General features: G+C 36.4%; 1 protein-coding gene across 16 annotated transcripts in view; it reads right to left on the bottom strand.

Annotated features, from left to right (window-relative positions):
* tenm3 (teneurin transmembrane protein 3) overlaps nt 1-22,500 on the bottom strand; it is a 758,992-nt gene that overhangs the window by 127,290 nt on the left and 609,202 nt on the right. For 12 of the 16 annotated variants that reach the window (XM_053232303.1, XM_053232299.1, XM_053232292.1 and 9 more), the window contains 2 exons: nt 20,007-20,105; nt 9,046-9,284 (listed from right to left, as the gene is read on the bottom strand). In XM_053232303.1, the coding sequence (XP_053088278.1) occupies nt 9,046-9,284; nt 20,007-20,105 (338 nt within the window). The remainder of the gene's footprint in view (nt 1-9,045; nt 9,285-20,006; nt 20,106-22,500) is intronic. The other 4 variants (XM_053232304.1, XM_053232302.1, XM_053232305.1 and 1 more) reach the window with 1 other exon arrangement.

Raw genomic sequence — 22,500 nt, forward strand, 5'->3', positions numbered from 1 at the left:
CTACAGTGTCCATTTATATAACTAGCTAGCCACGTAAATACGTATTTTTTATCCGTACAGAGTTTTTATTTGTAATTTTCCAACAAATCTGAAGAAAATGTTAATATTCTCAATAAATTTGTCTCATTTTCGACAACATTGAACCTTCATGCTATGCTAATTGCGCTCGTTAGTGCCATAGATACTAGATCTCCTGCTTCATGCCAATGTGCTTCTGCCATATGCTAACGCACGTGATTAGCCTTCTCCTGTTAGCATACGTGAAAAACGTCTTTAAGTTATATATTACACATAACGCTAACAGGAGTGATTAGCATTGAGTTTGTATACGTCAAAGAAGTGTTTAAGTTTATGTATTATACATGTTATGATATAGTATAAATAATGCTAACAGAAGGGATTAGCATCGAGTTAGCATAGATCAAAGGCATGTTTGTCTGTATATACTACACCTAATGCTAACAAGAGCAATTAGCATAGAGTTAGCATACCGCAAAGACATGTTCGAGTTTATATATTATGCATGCTAACAGATATATTATATATAAAATGCGAAAATATGCATTTTTTAGCCGTAGAGATGTTTTTATTTGTAATTTTCCAACAAATCTGAGGAAAATGTTAATATTCTGAATAAATTTGTCTCATTTTCGACATCACTGAACCTTTACACAGTGCTAGTTTTAGACTTACTGAGACTTTCCTTAGAAATTTACCAGGACATCTGAGGAAAATGTCACTGTCACTGGGCCTTTACACTGTCTGTATAAGACTTAGCATCTACATGCTAGCTAAAAATGTCCATATTTGGTATATTTTGTCTCATTTTTGACATCATTCCACCTTTAGAAGACTTAACGAATATGTGCTAAGTATTAGCTAAGTCCTAATTTTAGTAATTTACCAAAACCCTCTGAGGAAAATGTTTATAGTTCAGCTAAGTGCTAGTTAGTTAACTTTTAATTGTAGCTATATAAAGCATTTTATTATTAATTTACCCGCATATCTGAGGAAAATGTTGATATTCTCGATGATTTTGTCTTGTTTTCAACCTCGTTGTACCTTTACATGGTCTTTAAAAAGACTTATCAGCTACATGCTAATTAGAATCAGCGTAATTTTAGCCATATTGAGTCTTTTCTTGGTAATTTACCAGCACATCTGAGGAAAATGTTGATATTCTCAGTGATTTTGTCTTGTTTTTAACATCACTGTACAATTACACAGGCTGTATAAAAGAATTATATGTGATAATTATATGTGTTAATTATAATTAGCATAATTTTAGCCTTTAAGAGCCTTTTCAAAGTAATTTACTAACACATCTGTGGAAAATGTTGATATTCTCGATGATTTTGTCTTGTTTTCAACATCATTGTACCTTCACATGGCCTTTAAAAAGACTTATCAGCTACATGCTAATTAGAATTAGTGTAATTTTAGCCATATTGATTTTTTTCTTGGCAAGTTACCAGCACATCTGAGGAAAATGTTGATATTCCTGACACTTTTGTGTTATTTTCATTGTCACTGTGCCCTCGCATTGTGCATTTAAATAACATAAAGGCTCTGTGCTAGTTAACTATCTCAGGATTTTGGTGCTAGACAGTCTTTAATTAGTAATTTACCAGCACATCTGAGGAAAATGTTGATATTGATTTTGTCATGTTTTCAACATCACTGTACCCTTAAACAGGCTGTATAAAAGAATTATATGTGACAATTACATGTGCTAATTATAATTAGCATAATTTTAGCCATTAAGAGCTTTTTCAAAGTAATTTACTAACACATCTGTTGAAAATGTTGATATTCCTGATGTCTCATTTTCACTGTCTTTATTTTATGCTAGCTAGCTTAAATGTTAGCAAGCTAATGCTTGCTGTCCATATTTCCCAGTTGCCTAGCAACAGTGCTTTCCTTTAACCACTGGACTGATATTGTATACTGTATGTTCGCCTTCCCACATAACTTTTTTGTGCGTTTATTATCTCAGATAATACTTCCTTCCAACATTTCCGGCATGGTTAGCATGCAGCGTGGTGTTTTTTTTTTTATTCCGAGCTGATACTTATCACGAACGATGATGTAAATACGAAACCTGTTCTGAGAAAGTGACAGATGGAGATTCAAGCTTTCCTCTGACTGTTGGCGGTTTGCTGTTAGCACCCAGCTAACTACAGATTGCAGTCGGAGAAAGGAGAGAAAGTAGACAAGAAGATAGACACACTGAGACGACAGCAAGCTCAGGCTCAAAGAAGCGTGAGTGGAAAAGCAGACAGGACCCTAAGGCTAGAAAAAAAAATAACACAACAAAATAAATTGACAGAGATAAAAGAAAAGATGGAAAGAGAGGGCAAGAAGGACACAGAGAAGGGTTGGAGGATAAACAATCCGTGTGTCACGGCGCTAAAAATATGATCTTGTGTGTGTCATGAATGAGTAACGCGCCACGTGAACAAGTCAGAATTGCGGTTTCTCAATGATTTCATCTTAATATTGACAAAGAATCTGCACGTGTGTCACATGTGGGCGGCTAATTAACTAGCAAAGCTAGCAAAGGGTGTGTAAAACCACACCCTATTCCCTACACAGTGCAGTATTCTCAGCGTGTGAGAATATTCTACAATAAATCCCACAATGCACTGCAAGAGACTGGGTTCAAGTCCTCCTGGGAAGTTCGTGTTTACGAGTTGGGAAGTCGTAATTACGAAGTCAGATGCGTTCGCGTCACTTCGTTCGGAGCAAACATGGTGGTGAAACTTCTCTTAATTAACTACAAAAAAATAATAAAAATACAGCAAGATTTTTAAAATCTGCTTCTAGAAAATGAAGAACAAAGAATGTGCGTCTGGTGTGTTTTGCTTTTTTAAGTTTTTAATCAAGTTATAAAGCTATGAAGACGTAAACTTTATTGTTACATAATAATTATATCGTAATTGTACAATGCTGTTGTATTTTTGTGCAGGCAATTAGCTTGTTTTATTATAAATAAAAACACCTGAGTGACAGAGACGTGTCACTGCTAAATATCCATAAGTAGTGTGGCTTATATTTATCTTTTATTATCTCTCTTTCTCTCTCCCTCTTCCTCTAAAAAAATCCATAAACAAAATGCTCGTGCAACGACGCAAATCAAACCATTTCTCTCCTATAGGTGCGTAAACGTTAACCAAACGTTTGCTTGTATTTCAATAACTTGCTGCGTATTACAGACACATAACAACTGAAATCAGCTTCTGAGGCGAGTAAACATTCACCTTCAGCAAATTTACCGTCAACTACAGACGCTGCATCCGTCGATTCTTACTGACACGCCCACAACTCGGAAACTCAGAGCGCAAAGAACATCCGGAGTTTCCCACAAACTCATAATTACGACTTTGTGGTGGCGTTCATGCACGTTTAACTCGTAAATACGATCTTTCCGACATTATCCAAACGCACTGTAATTTCCCTTGCTAGCCTTGCTAATACACAACATCCACTTTTTGACCAGGAAGTAGGGCACCATTTTGGATGGAAGGGAAGCAGGGCATGCTGGGATATGCACAAACCTTCTGCACACCTGTCAGGTATACTAATAAAACACAGCAAATTAGCATTATGTAAACGTTTTCATGTTAGCATGCTCATTTCTTAGCTTCACTCTGCTTGACACACTGTAATAAGCAATCTGTATGTATGGTTTATAAATGACAAAATCCCACAAGAGAGCTAACACACCACGACACCCAACATAGCTTCATTTTTACGGCCATTTTGTTTTGAGTTCAGGATTCAAAAGACCTTGTTATTGACTGATGTCTCAAAAGACACTACAATTTATTCAGAACCGATTATCTATCACTCACGACGACGTGTCTGTCATTTTGATGATATGATTTCGCTCATGGCATGCCATTATACGCTAAATGTGGTATAATTTTGAAGATTTGATTTCTTATACAGCCTGTCCTCCTTGAGCCAAGCTACACCTTCAGCGCCGAATCCAGACGATTTGATTCCTTTCACTGGAGGAACAGTCTGCTAAATAACTACAAATGTTCAGCTCTTGTTATTTTGCTGTAGCAGCAAAGCTTCAAAATATTTACGCAGGGAACGAACGGCTCAAATAAAACTAAGTGGACAGACTGGATGTGTGTGTTTACTTCTCCTGAGTGTAGCGTATAGTGTATAGTGCTGTAACAATGATAAAAAGCCCATCTAAAGAACAGTTGCTCACTCACTCTCACTCTCATTCAGAGTCTTTAGAGACATAAAAACCCGGTGAGTGTTTATGAATGTTTCTGGTTGCAGATTCTGGTTTGAGACACACACTTGCTACATCATCTTAAAATACACTGATCAGGCATAACATTAAAACCTCCTGCCTAATATTGTGCTGCTAAAACAGCTCTGAGTCATCGAGGCATGGACTCCACAAGACCTCTGAAAATGTGATGTGGTATCTGGCACCAAGATGTTTACAGCAGATCCTTTAAGTCCTGTAAGTTGTGAGTTGGAGCCTCCATGGATCGGACTTGTTTGTCCAGCGCATCCCACAGATGCTGGATCAGACTGAGATCTGGGGAATTTGGAGGCCAAGTCAACACTGTGAACTCTTTGTCATGTTCCTCAAACTATTCCTGAACAATTTCTGCAATGCGGCAGGGAGCATTATTCTGCTGAAAGAGGCCACTGCCATTAGGGAATACCGTTGCCATGAAGGGGTGTACTTGGTCTGCAATAATGTTTAGGTAGGTGGTACATGGTACATAACTTATAATTAGTGTTTTATATTTGGGTACAGAATGAGAGTGAGGTGAGAAGAAATAGGAACTCAATCAGAAACAGGCTAACTCGTTTCTTATTGACCTTTACAGCATATAAGCACGAAACAACACCCTTTAACAGCAACATTTAAGCTAACGTTTATGGTTTTAAGCTACACTACACTTTTCATTCCATTGACTTCCATTCGATGGATTTCCATGCAAATGCTGGAGACCGGAAACGCAAGCTCATGCGAAGAAGTTTCACATTTTGCTGTGTTCCAATGTACAAATTTGGTGAACTCTGACCTGCGAAGTCGTATCAAGTGAAGACCAATAGAAGATCGACACGTCACGGCGTGAGCGCTTGAGAAAATCTAAGATGGAGGAAGCACTGATTCTAGCGATGTCGCACCATCCCGTGTTATACAACGCAGCTTTAAACAAATATAAAACCAACATGAAAAGAGAAGCTGCCTGGACTGCTGTATCAATGCATACAGGAACAGGTGCTATATTTTAACACTGAAACATACTGTATAAGCATAATGTGTGGATTAAAAAAAGCCCAACACCTTGGCGTGTGACATCATATCCTATTTCAGCCCTTATTCGCAGCGGTCTCTGAAGAAATGTCGCATGCTGAATGTCTAGTGTGACCGCCCCGTTAAAAGCTGAGCCGTAGCATAGCTCTAGCAGCTTGCTTACCAAACGTAATGTTGAGCTAATTTTATATTATGTATTTATGTATTTATTTATCGTGTGTTTACTGTGTTTATGGTACAGTCATGCTAAATTCATTCATTATCTCCACTTCCTCTTGTCCTGCTTCCTCTTTTCCTCCTCATCTTCCTCCTGTTTCCTCTTTTAAATTCCTAAATTTCACATTCCTTTAAACTCACATGTATTGCAGATATTATGAGACGAGGCCTGTTAAGGAACAGTCAGGTTTCTGTTGATGTTAGTGATCGACCCTCGAGGTCTCGTTACAGCAGCGGCGTTGTTTCTGTCTGTTATCTGCCATTAGCCCCGCCCACTTCTGATGGGAAAGTTTCTGTTACTCTGGATGGGTTTTTTTAGGCTAAACGTGGTGCACTTTAATGAGCGTACTTTAATGAGACGCTTCTAAAGAAAGCCATCTTGCGTGCGTGTTTTGTAGGAGACGATGATGTTTATTCCCCACCGTGCGGCGAGATGATTAGCCGTCCATATATTTCCATAATTTGGCTCTCGCTCTCACGGACCCCCGCTGCGTGACTCTAAACTCGTCTTTATGTTAGTAATGATGAGGGGTTTGGCCGGAGAAACCCCACTGACTCTCGAGCTTCAGATATTCATCACCGCTGTCGAGCTGAGTACATACGACTAATAAACAACCAATCACGCACTCAGAGAACGTGAGAAAGGAGTGAGTGAGAGAGCGAGAGAAAGAGAGAGAGCGAGAGAGAGAGATGGAGTGAAAGTCATTATCAGAAAGCCATCATGAAAGAAAGAACTTTAGGGAAAGAAAACTACTCTCTCATTCCTCCCCTGTGCATCTCTCTCTCTCTTTCTCTCTCTCTTTCTCTCTCTCTTTTTCATTGTGTCTTTTCATTTTTTTTTTCTTTATCAGAATGAAGTCAGAATTTGAAAAATTATGATGAATAAAGCATGAGCAGCTTCGGTCACTAGGTGTGAAGATATAAAGACTGGAATGCTGTCGGGATACTCAACCTCGTAACACAAACTTGACTGAGCAGAACCGACACAAAGCAGGGGCACCAAAGCCAGAGCATGGATGCGGTTGCCATGGCGATGGGAAGCTCGGTTACCGTGACAACCCTATAATAACTCGGACCGGAATTCAAGAGGAAGCGCGAGTCAGAGGGAGACAGTTACAACCAAAAGTGCGTGTGTGTGTGTGCGTGTGTTTAGTTTTTTCTTTGTCTAAATATGTTGATATAATTTTAAAAAATATACTATATATGTAAAGATAAAAAAGATGGTTATTTCAATTTTATCTGGATAAAAAAATATATGTAAATGTTTTATTTTTTAACAGACTGTGTGCCAGAAAAAGAAAGAAGAAATGAAAGAAACAAATATAGGCTAGATTAATTTTTGATAAATAAATAAATAAATAGATATATGGACAAACAAACAAACAAATAAATAAAGTGGTGATACGTAACTAATGCTAACATTATTTTAAATTCTAAAATAATAAAATTCTTAACCATTTTAATTAGCACTTTTTTCCTATAAAGTGATAGTGGCTAATTAACATGCTAGCTAGCGATTTAGCCGTAGCACTAGCCAGCTTGCTAAATTTAATACTCTGTTTCATGCAGCTGATAGTTAGGTAGCTATTTATCTAATATACTGCTGCTTATTAATTAATGCTAGGTGATTTATTAGTCCAAGTTTTAAACCTGGGATGATGATAACACTCATGTGAAGCTGTGAAGTGTTGGTGTTAGTGATGTAGGTAACCATATGGCTGATTTCAATTAATGCAACAGTTACTATGACGACCAAACGGACCACTTCAGTAGAGCGGTGGTCTACGAGGGAGGTGTAAATGTTGTCCAACAAGTGGGAAGTGAAGTCCAACTGTTATGTGGTTAACAGTCTGTTTTGGAGACTTTGTGTAAAAGCTTCAGCTAAGACGTTGTTCTGGTTTTTTTCGTCCCGTCCCTCCCTGCCTGGAAGAGCCGCTGACGTACGTGTGCGGCTTTGCGCTGGAAGCGAACGGAGGCAGAAAGTCTGGCACAAATTTATCTACAACAGCACAACTGTGTGTACAGCACGGTCCCAAAGTCTGAGTCCAAGACATTTTGTGGTTAACAGTAACTTCTGGAGACAGTGGACGGGGTTTTTCGGTGCAAGAATCTTCCTCTAACACGTTTTCAGGGTTTTAATTCCCATCACTGACTGGTTTTAAGAGCTCGGCTGGACGAGAGAGACGAGAGAGAGCGTGTGGCTTTATGCTGGAAAGGAACGGAGGCAGAAAGTCTGGCAGCGTCTCTGATTGAGAGCATTACATACTAACAACATTACTGTGTGTACTATAGGGTCCGAAAGTCTGAATCCACCACTGAGGTGATATCCAAAACTAATTGTTTTGTCAAATAAGTGGACTTCTGGACCCTATTGATTGTGCTAATGCAGTTTGAGAGCCAGCTACAGAAGGCGTGATTAGCACTTGGACCTCAGTAGATCATTTCGCTCATTTCAACAACTAGAAGACTCGAATTTCCAACAAAGCGGGTGGGGTTTGATCTCACAATGAATGGTCTTTGGCACCTTGACAAAACATAAATGGCAGCCTACAGATTAGCCAATTAGCAGTGTTTAGGATCACACGCTCATCTAACCGTGGTGTGATATTATTTGAGTCTGCTTAGCATCTTCAGTGCCAATGTTTTTTGTTGAAATGTGATGACAAGAAGGTTTTCAATGTATTTTAGCTAGCAGCGCAAGGTTAGGACAACATGCTCCAACGCTCCAGTTTCAGACCCTGAAATGTCCCATCTGTACCACCTCTGTGGACCAGACGAATTAGATCACTGGTTTGATAGATTAGATAGCTTGGTTCCTCAGAACACTGTAACCAATCAGAGTACAATTCTCATCGAAAATGCTACTGTGACCAATTGGACTGCAGTTCCCGCCCCAAATCCTACTGTAACTAATCACACCACTGATCTCATCCCACTGTAACCAAACAGATCCCAGATCCCACCTCAACCTGCCAATCCCTCACACTCCGACCAATCAGAGAACATCCTGTGCCCCTACAACGCCTCTATATCCAATCAGACCTCAGAAAACATCATTTGTAGCCAATCAGACTGCAGTTCCCACCCAACATGCCACCATGACCACAGATCCTACACACTCGCTCCCCTAAAATGCCCAAGTCTCCTCCTCTACCACAGTCTCCACCCATTCTACCCAATTGGTACCCAAATGTTTCCTTCTGAGATTCTACTATGAACAATTAGACTACACTTCCTGTCCAGAATCTACAACCAGCTGGACAACAGTTTTAGTTCAAACTCTGACCAATCAAAGCAAAGGTCAAAGGTCCTGCCCCTAAAATGTTCAGTTCACTACATCTTGACTCCATTTCCCACCCACATTGCCACTGACCGATGACAGATTTTCATTTTGTTGCTTGGCCTTCAGTCAATATAAGCTGTATTTGATTAAGTTTTTTGAAGAAGATTCGAAGTTAGCCATTAAATAAACATTTATTCATTGCCTGATCACTCAGATGTTATAATGATGTCGGTGCGCTAGGACTCACAGACGCAGTAGCAGAGGATGATGGACAGCAGGACGGACACGGCGACGGCGCTGAGAGCTGTGCACCTCCACGAGCAGTACTTGGACGACTTCTTGAACTTGAAGGCGCTGCGGGAGAGCGTGTTGCGGGGCAGGGGCCGTGTGGGGGGCGAATACACCGCCCCCGTAGCCATGGTGTAGCCCGGAGTGGCCGTGCTGAACAGAGGGGTCGTTCCTGTGCCTGTCTTAAAGAGGAAGTGCCTGAGACAGAGACAGAGGGGAAAGAAAGATATTACATTTAACAACAACAACAAGGTTCCTACAGTGTAAAAAGGTCAAGTAAAAGATGCTACTAGAGTTGACGGAATAGCTTTAAACAAACATGCTAACATGGCTAGCAGTGAATGTAAACTGATAGCATGTAATAAATTTTCTTCAAACTTTTAGCTACTTGTCTTGTTTCATTGTTAGAAACACTGTTAGCGTGAGCAAAACTAGAATTTCTATTTTATATCTTGACAATATTTTAATTCAGACTAAATACAATGCTATATTAGGACAAGAAACAGTTCTACTAACAAGCTACGAATTTAGTAACGTTAAAGATACTATTAGAGCTAAAGCAATAGTTTGATTAAACATGCTAGCATGGCTTAGAGCCAGAAATTAGCATTACTGTTTAAAGCTAACTAGTGACTTTAGATTCATCAAACATCTTAATTCATCTTAAACATAACTTATATGGCTAGCGATACGGAGTAAAACATATCCTAGCATGCCCTGTTCCAGTGTCTTAAATATTATAAAATATAAAATACAGGTAAAGATTCACTAATATTGCACAACGATATTTAACAATATTTATTTAATCTTTACATTTTTGTCATTTGCAGAATGTTAACCTTCTTAACATTGTTAGCATTACAGGCATTAGCATGTTTCTGCACATGTTCTGTCGTTAAAATGGTCTCATAAGCAATTAAAATGCTGAGATTAGAAGTGGAAGGTATAGAGGACAGTTAGCTTCGTACTGTGGAATGTATTTAGAGTTTAAATAAATAAAATTAAAGGATACATTTTTGTATTTTAAGAAGAATAAATTCATTATTCAAGTCCTACACACAGTGATATATGTATGTACTGTGTGTGCATGTATATCAGCACGTCATCATGCATTTATTTGACTTTATTTGTTCATGTTTATGTCGCATAAATGTGAGTGTTTCCCAGCGCAGCACCTGATCAGCTGCTTTTACCCTGAAAAGGTGATTTTTAAATAAACTGGACTAACTAGAGGCTTCCACATGTGGGACTTAAGCAGGTCAACCAATCCAATTCATTACACTGCATTTTCCTATTAGCTCAGGCGTCCTGGTGAGAGGTTTAATGCGCTACACACACACACACACACACACACACACACACACATTATGATAGAGTTATAGAGCTTCCACTATTATAAACCCCTGCCAGCTAATGATTCATGTGCGAAAGATTCAGTATTTTTTCATTCCTTTCATTCAGTTTAGAGTCACTATAACTAACTTCATGATTATTAAACACAGGTTTTACGTTATGTTTGTCAGATTTTTTTTTTTTAATCCTTGAATCGAGTATGTCATGTTTGCAGCTTGGAGTATGCTGAACCCGACTCAGTGAATCCTTTTGGTCATGACCAAGATTTACTCTTCTTTCATTCATCGAATCAGTGTTTGAGTCACTGAATCATTTTGGTCATGACCAAGATTTGCTCTTATCTTGTACAGGGAGTCACTTTTTGAGTCAGTGAATCATTTCAGCCAAGATCGAGATTCGCTCTTATCTTGAACAGGGAATCAGTTTTTGAGTTAGTGAATCTTTTCAGTCATGAAAGCAGAGTTTGAATCAGTGAATCATTTCGGCCAAGACCGAGATTTGCTCTTATTTTGTACAGGGCATCACTTTTTAGTCAGTGAATCATTTTGGTCATGACCAAGATTCGCTCTTATCTTGTACTGGGAATCGGTTTTTGAGTCACTGAATCATTTCAGCCAAGATCGAGATTCGCTCTTATCTTGTACAGGGAGTCACTTTTTGAGTCAGTAAATCATTTCAGCCAAGATCGAGATTCATTCTTATCTTGAACAGGGAATCAGTTTTTGAGTCAGTGAATCTTTTCAGTCATGAAAGCAGGGTTTGAATCAGTTAATCATTTCGGCCAAGACCGAGATTTGCTCTTATTTTGTACAGGGAATCACTTTTTAGTCAGTGAATCATTTTGGTCATGACCAAGACTCACTCTTATCTTGTACTGGGAATCGGTTTTTGAGTCACTGAATCATTTCAGCCAAGATCGAGATTCGCTCTTATCTTTTACATGGAGTCACTTTTTGAGTCAAGAACAAGATTCGCTCTTATCTTGAACAGGGAATCAGTTTTTGAGTCAGTGAATCATTTTGGTCATGACCAAGATTTGCTCTTATCTTGTACAGGGAATCAGTTTTTGAGTCAGTGAATCTTTTCAGTCATGAAAGCAGGGTTTGAATCAGTGAATCATTTCGGCCAAGACCGAGATTTGCTCTTATTTTGTACAGGGAATCACTTTTTGAGTCACTGAATCATTTCAGCCAAGATCGAGATTCGCTCTTATCTTGTACAGGGAGTCACTTTTTGAGTCAGTGAATCATTTTGGTCAAGAACAAGAGCCAAGGCTGAGTTTTGTTCCTATCTTGTACAGGGAGTCAGTTTTTGAGTCAAGAACAAGATTCGCTCTTATCTTGAACAAGGAATCAGTTTTTGAGTCAGTGAATCATTCTGGTCATGACTAAGATTCGCTCTTCTCTCGTTCAGTCGATTGACTGAGTCAGTGAGTTCAATGAGTCGAGTTCAGGTTTATTAGCTCAGAGCTGAACATTTTCAGTGTTTTAGTGCATACAAAAAAGAATTCTTCTAAATACGAACTTACAAGCTTCTCATAAAGTAACACAAAACAGCAACAATTATTGCACAAAAAACTATACGGCTGTAACGTGATCACACTGCACATTTGGGCAAACTGTGCAACTGAACGAATCAGTGAATCTGAATCAATCATTTAATTAAACCAACTCAGATGACTTGAGCAACTAAACAGACTAAAAGTCTTTCCTGTATTTTTAATAGGAAATTATTTCTTATGTTAGCTTTAAAATGAGCGTCAGTAACGCACCTGTGAGGTAAAAGTGAAGTAAAATTAATACACTCTCTACGTGATGACCTGATTTGTTTTAAATCTAATATCAAGCTACCAAAAACAATAAATGCAATACCAAACAGAAATTTATATTAAATATACTTTTACCATGATGCCATAGATGTGTTTCCATAATTCTTCTGTTCAAAAAACCTACTTTTAAAGAAATATTTTATAATTAATAAACGATTAAACAGTATTCTAATCATCTCTGCACAGCTGCAGTGTTTAGTTCTGCTCTTCACTGAAACCCGCCATATTGGATTAGATGATTCTCAATAACACTGTGTGTGTGAGTGTGTGTGTGTGTGTGTGTGTGTGTGAGTGTCTGTCTGCCGGGGACACAGCAACAAGACAAACAGATGATTCTAGCGCCAATATCAACTAACACCAAGCATTAAATCCAATTAGAAAGCCGTGTTTCTGTGAGCTTCCAGCGTTTTAATGAAAAGACGAAGTGTGTGTGTGTGTGTCTGTGTGTGTGTGTGTGTGTGTGTGTGTGTGTTGAGAGAACAGTTGTCGCTGTCTCCGTGCAACACAAAAACGATCAATCTCCCCAACCAAAGCGACGACTTCACCGTTGCCACGCTGCAGTAATAATTAGGTGAAAAGTGAACGGAGGTGTGATCTGAATTTCAATTAAACCGAGAGTCCAATTAAGAAATTAAATACTGGTTAATGAATTCAGAAGTGAGACGAATCATTTTACACACACGCCGATTTTCATGACACCTGTAATAATTTATGAACCACATTTCAGCTTAGTGAGAGTCTGAGAGTCAGGATTACTGTCCCAGGCCGTCTTTTTTATCTTTTATCGCATTACAATAGTAATATTTATTTTTATATTTCATTCAGTTCTGAGTCATTCCTTTCATTTAGTTCTGATTCGTTCTTTTTGTTTAGTTCTCAGTCTTTCTTTTTGTTTAGTTCTCAGTCTTTCTTTTTGTTTAGTTCTGAGTCGTTCTTTTTGTTTAGTTCTGAATCGTTCTTTTTTAGTTCTCAGTCGTTCTTTTTGTTTAGTTCTGAATCGTTCTTTTTTAGTTCTCAGTCTTTCTTTTTGTTTAGTTCTGAGTTGTTCTTTTTGTTTAGTTCTGAGTTGTTCTTTTTGTTTAGTTCTGAGTTGTTCTTTTTGTTTAGTTCTGAGTCGTTCTTTTTGTTTAGTTCTCAGTCTTTCTTTTTGTTTAGTTCTCAGTCGTTCTTTTTGTTTAGTTCTGAGTCTTTCTTTTTGTTTAGTTCTGAGTCGGTCTTTTTGTTTAGTTCTGAGTCGGTCTTTTTGTTTAGTTCTGAGTCGTTCTTTTTTAGTTCTCAGTCTTTCTTTTTGTTTAGTTCTGAGTCGTTCTTTTTGTTTAGTTCTGAGTCGTTCTTTTTGTTTAGTTCTGAGTCGTTCTTTTTTAGTTCTGAGTTGTTCTTTTTGTTTAGTTCTGAGTCTTTCTTTTTGTTTAGTTCTGAGTCGTTCTTTTTTAGTTCTCAGTCGGTCTTTTTGTTTAGTTCTGAGTCGTTCTTTTTTAGTTCTCAGTCTTTCTTTTTGTTTAGTTCTGAGTTGTTCTTTTTGTTTAGTTCTGAGTCGTTCTTTTTTAGTTCTGAGTCATTCTTTTTGTTTAGTTCTGAGTTGTTCTTTTTGTTTAGTTCTGAGTCGTTCTTTTTGTTTAGTTCTGAGTCGTTCTTTTTTAGTTCTGAGTCGTTCTTTTTGTTTAGTTCTGAGTCTTTCTTTTTGTTTAGTTCTGAGTCGTTCTTTTTTAGTTCTGAGTCGTTCTTTTTGTTTAGTTCTGAGTCGTTCTTTTTGTTTAGTTCTGAGTCGTTCTTTTTTAGTTCTGAGTTGTTCTTTTTGTTTAGTTCTGAGTCTTTCTTTTTGTTTAGTTCTGAGTCGTTCTTTTTTAGTTCTCAGTCGGTCTTTTTGTTTAGTTCTGAGTCGTTCTTTTTTAGTTCTCAGTCTTTCTTTTTGTTTAGTTCTGAGTTGTTCTTTTTGTTTAGTTCTGAGTCGTTCTTTTTTAGTTCTGAGTCATTCTTTTTGTTTAGTTCTGAGTTGTTCTTTTTGTTTAGTTCTGAGTCGTTCTTTTTGTTTAGTTCTGAGTCGTTCTTTTTTAGTTCTGAGTCGTTCTTTTTGTTTAGTTCTGAGTCTTTCTTTTTGTTTAGTTCTGAGTCATTCTTTTTTAGTTCTCAGTTGTTCTTTTTGTTTAGTTCTGAGTTGTTCTTTTTGTTTAGTTCTGAGTCGTTCTTTTTGTTTAGTTCTGAGTCGTTCTTTTTTAGTTCTGAGTCGTTCTTTTTGTTTAGTTCTGAGTCTTTCTTTTTGTTTAGTTCTGAGTCGTTCTTTTTTAGTTCTGAGTCATTCTTTTTGTTTAGTTCTGAGTCATTCTTTTTTAGTTCTCAGTTGTTCTTTTTGTTTAGTTCTGAATCTTTCTTTTTGTTTAGTTCTGAGTCGGTCTTTTTGTTTAGTTCTGAGTCGGTCTTTTTGTTTAGTTCTGAGTCGTTCTTTTTTAGTTCTCAGTCTTTCTTTTTGTTTAGTTCTGAGTCGTTCTTTTTGTTTAGTTCTGAGTCGTTCTTTTTGTTTAGTTCTGAGTCGTTCTTTTTTAGTTCTGAGTTGTTCTTTTTGTTTAGTTCTGAGTCTTTCTTTTTGTTTAGTTCTGAGTCGTTCTTTTTTAGTTCTCAGTCGGTCTTTTTGTTTAGTTCTGAGTCGTTCTTTTTTAGTTCTGAGTCATTCTTTTTGTTTAGTTCTGAGTCATTCTTTTTGTTTAGTTCTGAGTCATTCTTTTTTAGTTCTCAGTTGTTCTTTTTGTTTAGTTCTGAATCTTTCTTTTTGTTTAGTTCTGAGTCTTTCTTTTTTAGTTCTGAGTCGTTCTTTTTGTTTAGTTCTGAGTCTTTCTTTTTGTTTAGTTCTCAGTTGTTCTTTTTGTTTAGTTCTGAGTCTTTCTTTTTGTTTAGTTCTGAATCGTTCTTTTTTAGTTCTCAGTCTTTCTTTTTGTTTAGTTCTGAGTTGTTCTTTTTGTTTAGTTCTGAGTTGTTCTTTTTGTTTAGTTCTCAGTCTTTCTTTTTGTTTAGTTCTGAGTTGTTCTTTTTGTTTAGTTCTGAGTCGTTCTTTTTGTTTAGTTCTGAGTCGTTCTTTTTTAGTTCTGAGTCGTTCTTTTTGTTTAGTTCTGAGTCATTCTTTTTGTTTAGTTCTGAGTCATTCTTTTTTAGTTCTCAGTTGTTCTTTTTGTTTAGTTCTGAATCTTTCTTTTTGTTTAGTTCTGAGTCGTTCTTTTTTAGTTCTGAGTCGTTCTTTTTGTTTAGTTCTGAGTCTTTCTTTTTGTTTAGTTCTCAGTTGTTCTTTTTGTTTAGTACTGAGTCTTTCTTTTTGTTTAGTTCTCAGTCTTTCTTTTTGTTTAGTTCTGAGTTGTTCTTTTTGTTTAGTTCTGAGTCGTTCTTTTTGTTTAGTTCTCAGTCTTTCTTTTTGTTTAGTTCTCAGTCGTTCTTTTTGTTTAGTTCTGAGTCGGTCTTTTTGTTTAGTTCTGAGTCGTTCTTTTTTAGTTCTCAGTCTTTCTTTTTGTTTAGTTCTGAGTCTTTCTTTTTGTTTAGTTCTGAGTCGTTCTTTTTTAGTTCTGAGTCATTCTTTTTGTTTAGTTCTGAGTCATTCTTTTTTAGTTCTCAGTTGTTCTTTTTGTTTAGTTCTGAATCTTTCTTTTTGTTTAGTTCTGAATCATTCTTTTTTAGTTCTCAGTCGTTCTTTTTGTTTAGTTCTCAGTCTTTCTTTTTGTTTAGTTCTCAGTCTTTCTTTTTGTTTAGTTCTGAGTTGTTCTTTTTGTTTAGTTCTGAGTCGTTCTTTTTGTTTAGTTCTCAGTCTTTCTTTTTGTTTAGTTCTCCGTCGTTCTTTTTGTTTAGTTCTGAGTCGTTCTTTTTTAGTTCTCAGTTGTTCTTTTTGTTTAGTTCTGAATCTTTCTTTTTGTTTAGTTCTGAGTCGTTCTTTTTGTTTAGTTCTGAGTCGTTCTTTTTTAGTTCTGAGTCATTCTTTTTGTTTAGTTCTGAGTCATTCTTTTTTAGTTCTCAGTCTTTCTTTTTGTTTAGTTCTCAGTCGTTCTTTTTGTTTAGTTCTGAGTCTTTCTTTTTGTTTAGTTCTGAGTCATTCTTTTTTAGTTCTCAGTTGTTCTTTTTGTTTAGTTCTGAGTTGTTCTTTTTGTTTAGTTCTGAGTCGTTCTTTTTGTTTAGTTCTGAGTCGTTCTTTTTTAGTTCTGAGTCGTTCTTTTTGTTTAGTTCTGAGTCGTTCTTTTTGTTTAGTTCTGAGTCGTTCTTTTTTAGTTCTGAGTCATTCTTTTTGTTTAGTTCTGAGTCATTCTTTTTTAGTTCTCAGTTGTTCTTTTTGTTTAGTTCTGAATCTTTCTTTTTGTTTAGTTCTGAGTCGGTCTTTTTGTTTAGTTCTGAGTCGGTCTTTTTGTTTAGTTCTGAGTCGTTCTTTTTTAGTTCTCAGTCTTTCTTTTTGTTTAGTTCTGAGTCATTCTTTTTGTTTAGTTCTGAGTCGTTCTTTTTGTTTAGTTCTGAGTCGTTCTTTTTTAGTTCTGAGTTGTTCTTTTTGTTTAGTTCTGAGTCTTTCTTTTTGTTTAGTTCTGAGTCGTTCTTTTTTAGTTCTCAGTCGGTCTTTTTGTTTAGTTCTGAGTCGTTCTTTTTTAGTTCTGAGTCATTCTTTTTGTTTAGTTCTGAGTCATTCTTTTTGTTTAGTTCTGAGTCATTCTTTTTTAGTTCTCAGTTGTTCTTTTTGTTTAGTTCTGAATCTTTCTTTTTGTTTAGTTCTGAGTCTTTCTTTTTTAGTTCTGAGTCGTTCTTTTTGTTTAGTTCTGAGTCTTTCTTTTTGTTTAGTTCTCAGTTGTTCTTTTTGTTTAGTTCTGAGTCTTTCTTTTTGTTTAGTTCTGAATCGTTCTTTTTTAGTTCTCAGTCTTTCTTTTTGTTTAGTTCTGAGTTGTTCTTTTTGTTTAGTTCTGAGTTGTTCTTTTTGTTTAGTTCTCAGTCTTTCTTTTTGTTTAGTTCTGAGTTGTTCTTTTTGTTTAGTTCTGAGTCGTTCTTTTTGTTTAGTTCTGAGTCGTTCTTTTTTAGTTCTGAGTCGTTCTTTTTGTTTAGTTCTGAGTCATTCTTTTTGTTTAGTTCTGAGTCATTCTTTTTTAGTTCTCAGTTGTTCTTTTTGTTTAGTTCTGAATCTTTCTTTTTGTTTAGTTCTGAGTCGTTCTTTTTTAGTTCTGAGTCGTTCTTTTTGTTTAGTTCTGAGTCTTTCTTTTTGTTTAGTTCTCAGTTGTTCTTTTTGTTTAGTACTGAGTCTTTCTTTTTGTTTAGTTCTCAGTCTTTCTTTTTGTTTAGTTCTGAGTTGTTCTTTTTGTTTAGTTCTGAGTCGTTCTTTTTGTTTAGTTCTCAGTCTTTCTTTTTGTTTAGTTCTCAGTCGTTCTTTTTGTTTAGTTCTGAGTCGGTCTTTTTGTTTAGTTCTGAGTCGTTCTTTTTTAGTTCTCAGTCTTTCTTTTTGTTTAGTTCTGAGTCTTTCTTTTTGTTTAGTTCTGAGTCGTTCTTTTTTAGTTCTGAGTCATTCTTTTTGTTTAGTTCTGAGTCATTCTTTTTTAGTTCTCAGTTGTTCTTTTTGTTTAGTTCTGAATCTTTCTTTTTGTTTAGTTCTGAATCATTCTTTTTTAGTTCTCAGTCGTTCTTTTTGTTTAGTTCTCAGTCTTTCTTTTTGTTTAGTTCTCAGTCTTTCTTTTTGTTTAGTTCTGAGTTGTTCTTTTTGTTTAGTTCTGAGTCGTTCTTTTTGTTTAGTTCTCAGTCTTTCTTTTTGTTTAGTTCTCCGTCGTTCTTTTTGTTTAGTTCTGAGTCGTTCTTTTTTAGTTCTCAGTTGTTCTTTTTGTTTAGTTCTGAATCTTTCTTTTTGTTTAGTTCTGAGTCGTTCTTTTTGTTTAGTTCTGAGTCGTTCTTTTTTAGTTCTGAGTCATTCTTTTTGTTTAGTTCTGAGTCATTCTTTTTTAGTTCTCAGTCTTTCTTTTTGTTTAGTTCTCAGTCATTCTTTTTGTTTAGTTCTGAGTCGGTCTTTTTGTTTAGTTCTGAGTCGTTCTTTTTTAGTTCTCAGTCTTTCTTTTTGTTTAGTTCTGAGTCGTTCTTTTTGTTTAGTTCTGAGTCGTTCTTTTTTAGTTCTCAGTCGTTCTTTTTGTTTAGTTCTCAGTCTTTCTTTTTGTTTAGTTGTCGTACTTTTTGTTTAGTTCTGAGTCATTCTTTTCAGTCAGTTCTGAGTCATTAGTTTCATTCAGTTCTCAGTCGTTCTTTTCTTTAGTTCTCAGTCGTTCTTTTTATTTAGTTCGGAGTCATTCCTTTCTTTCGGTTCAGAGTCATTCCTTTCTTTCGGTTCAGAGTCATTCTTTTCTTTCATTCTGAGTCATTCCTTTCTTTATTTCTTTTCTGAGTCGTTCTTTTCACTCAGTTCTGAGTCATTATTTTCATTTATTTTGGAGTCATTCCTTTAGTCCAATACAGAGAATTCCTTTCGTTCAGTTCTGAGTCACTTTTCGTTCAGTTCGGCTCATCATTGCAAACTGCAGTGAGTCCAATTAAGAAATTAAACACTGGGTAATGAATTCAGAAGTGCAATAAATCAATTTACACACGAGCTAAATTTAATGACACCTGTAATAATTTATAAACCGCATTTCAGCTTACTGAGTCTTTGAGTGTGTCTTATTCTCCTGCGCCGTCTTTTACATTTTATAACAGTACAACTGTAATATTTATTTTAAAATCCTGAATATCGATGAAAAATTAGGCCTAACATCATCATGTAATATGATTTTTTTTAAATGATTTTGTAATGTAATATGACTGGACAGATTTGACAGAATTTTCCAAACACACCAATGTGCTTAATAAAGAAGTAAGCTAGTCGCTGGCGTTGAATCGTTAATATATGATCTGATAAAAAACTGTTACTTTAGCAGAAGTTACTGGGAATGTTTTTCATCATGCTAACAAGGCTGACACTGAAAGAAAAAGTAGCAGCTCTTTAATATGAATGAGATTTTTTAACATGTTCTTTTGACTAGAGTTATTACTGGTTCAATTATGCTAATCATGCTAGCGATGCTAATATTGACAGAAAACTATCAGCTAGCATCAAGCTGCTGGTCACAGGGTGATTAGCCACCTATTAAAAATATAATTTTTAACATATTGGTTCAGATATCATGGTTTTTATACTCATCTTATTAAAGTAACAGTGTTAGTAAGATGTGAAGATGGTGAATCATGAGGTAAAGCTAGCAGTTAATTAGCATCACACTATGAGTTTCTGTTAGCTATATTAAAACTTTCCATTCAAAATAAGTTGAACATCATCTCTGTAATAATAATAGTTTATTTTTAGTAAAAAAAAATAATAAAACAACCTAAACAGAACATACATTTAGTTAGGCGAGTTATTACTAATTCAGTTGAGTCATGCTAATCATGCTAACGTAGCTAATAATGAATGAAAGCAAGCACGCCGCTAGATTGTGTTAGCATTCGACTGAAAAAAATTTCTTTCATGCTCTTTAGATACAGTAAATTGTGCCATATTTTTAATATTATGTTATTAGCATCACAGTGCTAGCTTCTGTTAGCTTCAGGGTCAAAGTGAGCTGTAATGTTCTGGAAGTATGGAGTGTTGTGTTACGAATTTTTACTTTTAAAAATTAAAAATAAAGAAGTCCAGACTGTGCCCCAGCACCAGGTCCTACATGGGGCAGATTTTGGGGTATTTTTGGAATCTGTTTGGTCTCAGTTTATCAGCGGTCACGTACCCGTCTCCATAGCTGCCCTCGTGGCTCACGGGATTCAACGCATCCATCTCTATCAGGCTCTCATGGCCGTTTTGGAGAACTGCTTGCTTTGTTAATTTTCTACATGAGGGAGATGGAGATACGAGAGACAAACAATTAGGAGAAGATGTGAGATAGTCACGCTCACTCTCATTACGACTCGAGCCACTGAGACTCGGGAGGGAGAGATTTCAGATAGCACTCAGGCAGGGAGAGGGGAGGACTACACACACACACACACACACACACACACACACACACACACACACTTGTGTACGGGATCACACACTCCTGTACTTCCTTAGTAACCAAAAGAGGAGGGAAAAATTTGTCTAATATTTTATCTATTTATCTATTTATCTGTCTATCCATCTATTTATTTATTTATTAAACAGGAAATTGATATATTTATTTTTTTTCTTTTAAAAAATGAATTAATTAAAGACAAAATACATGGCCACACAAACACACCATATTTTTTTATAGTTCTGGCGTATGTGGGTGTGGCCGAATATATTTCCAGTATTTTTCTGACCACTAACACACACGGTATCCTGTACTCTCATAAAAATAATTTCTTATTACATTTTAAAAGTTTTTTAAATATATATATATATATATATGTTTGCACTTCAGGTATATAATTACTTTTTTTACATTTTTTTTTCTGAAATATAAATTACTTTTTGACATCATTTTGTGTCCTGTTGTGTTTTATTTACACCAGAGCGCTGTTGAATTCTGGATTCTGATTGGTCAGGTTTGAAGGTGTTGATTAGTTTTCTACAACATCAGCTCTACATTAACGCACTCGCTGTGATGCGTTATCGTTTCTATAGCAACAGCTCATTCACAGGGACGTGTACGACGGACGCGCCACGAATTGCTGATAGGGTGAAGTTTTATTAAAGTAAGCACAAATGTGTTTATGTGACATTTATGGAAGGAGTCTCCAGTGTCAGTTAACGCTGTAACTTTTCTGACGTCTTCACGACAGAGGAGTTTACGCTTTTTTGCTGTTTCTTGGTAACAAAAGACGATAAGCTGCGTTTTGATTTTTTGTCTTGTTAACTTCAAGAAAGAGGGAGAAACAAACAGAGTCTGGTGAAGAAACTAACGTTTATAGCTGCTATAACGTAAGCGAGAACAGGAACTAACTTGTTTAAATGTAACTAAAACGTACAATGTCTTGCTCTTGAATAAATAGATCCGTGTAATCGTTGGTACGTTGCTGTGGTGTAAGAGGAATAAAACCCTTGCAGATGTTCTGTTATAGGAAGCGAATTGAACTGCAGTACGATGTTAATTCTCCAGCAGCTTATTATTTTTTTTATTTATAAATACATTCATGATAAATCCGGTGTCTCGTATTTGGCCTCTTCGATTTATTTTCTAACCCTCGCTCCTCACTGACACAACGAGCCCGATGTTAACTTGTTTTTTCGCAGTAAATATGGATTATAAGATGAAACTAAAGGCTGATAAATAATCACTAACAAATATAAAATACCAACAACCTCCAGTTCAGCATGTTGAACCCAGCCTTACTCATCAGATTTATATTAGTATTCAGCCCACGATCGCACCCTCTAAAAAAACCCCGAGCCCTAACAGAGAAATCAAACTCTAATTGATCCTTCGATAATTACGCTGCGCTTTTAAGAGCCTATTTTACATGAGCTCACAGAAACGACGATGATTAACGAGAATTAAATTCCGCTCATTCGCTCTCTGATGCCTTTTATAGACTCGCTGTACCTGCACACTTCAGGAGGCTCGCTCGGGCCCTGAAAGCGCCTGATTTTATCACAAGGTTTAATAAGAACGCGTGAAAACGTTCCAGGCGCCGAAAATTAAACACCATTGTTGAAGTTTTAAAGGGAGACATTCGGCGTAAAGACTTTTAACACCTCGACGGATACCTGAGAGACGAACCTGAACAAATGGAGATCAAATATTCAGGTGTGCTTTGTGCTTTGTGTGTGTGTGTGTGTGGCTTTTTTTAGTCGAAATGGGAGTCGCCATCTTGTGAAAATCGAAGCTAGAGCATGCGCAGTATATACAGCCAGTCGGACAGTGGCTCCGCCTCTCGCCCCGCCCATGTTAGTGATGGACGCTGTACTTGCTCGTGTCAGGAGATGCACACAGTGAGATATCACCTGAAGTGCAAAACTCAAAGTTGCAAGTACAGCGTTATTAATTAATGCGTAAATCACAGTCATATAATTTTCACAAGTATATAATTTTAGAGTTTTGAGTCATGATTGTCCGAGCTACCGATTGCTAGCTAGCTGACGTTATCCATCATTTTAATCAAAGTAATGTAAGTAGCTAATGTGAAAATAGCCTGTTAAAGATCAGTCAAGATTTACACTCAACGCAAATTATATTTAGAGGAAATAAAAAACGCAGCTCTCCATGATGTTCATCTGCCTCTCACATTCGCAGTAATTTAACCATCCGAACAGAGAAGTGC

Source organism: Pangasianodon hypophthalmus, chromosome 3 (assembly GCF_027358585.1).
Source record: "Pangasianodon hypophthalmus isolate fPanHyp1 chromosome 3, fPanHyp1.pri, whole genome shotgun sequence".
Lineage (NCBI taxonomy): Eukaryota > Metazoa > Chordata > Actinopteri > Siluriformes > Pangasiidae > Pangasianodon > Pangasianodon hypophthalmus.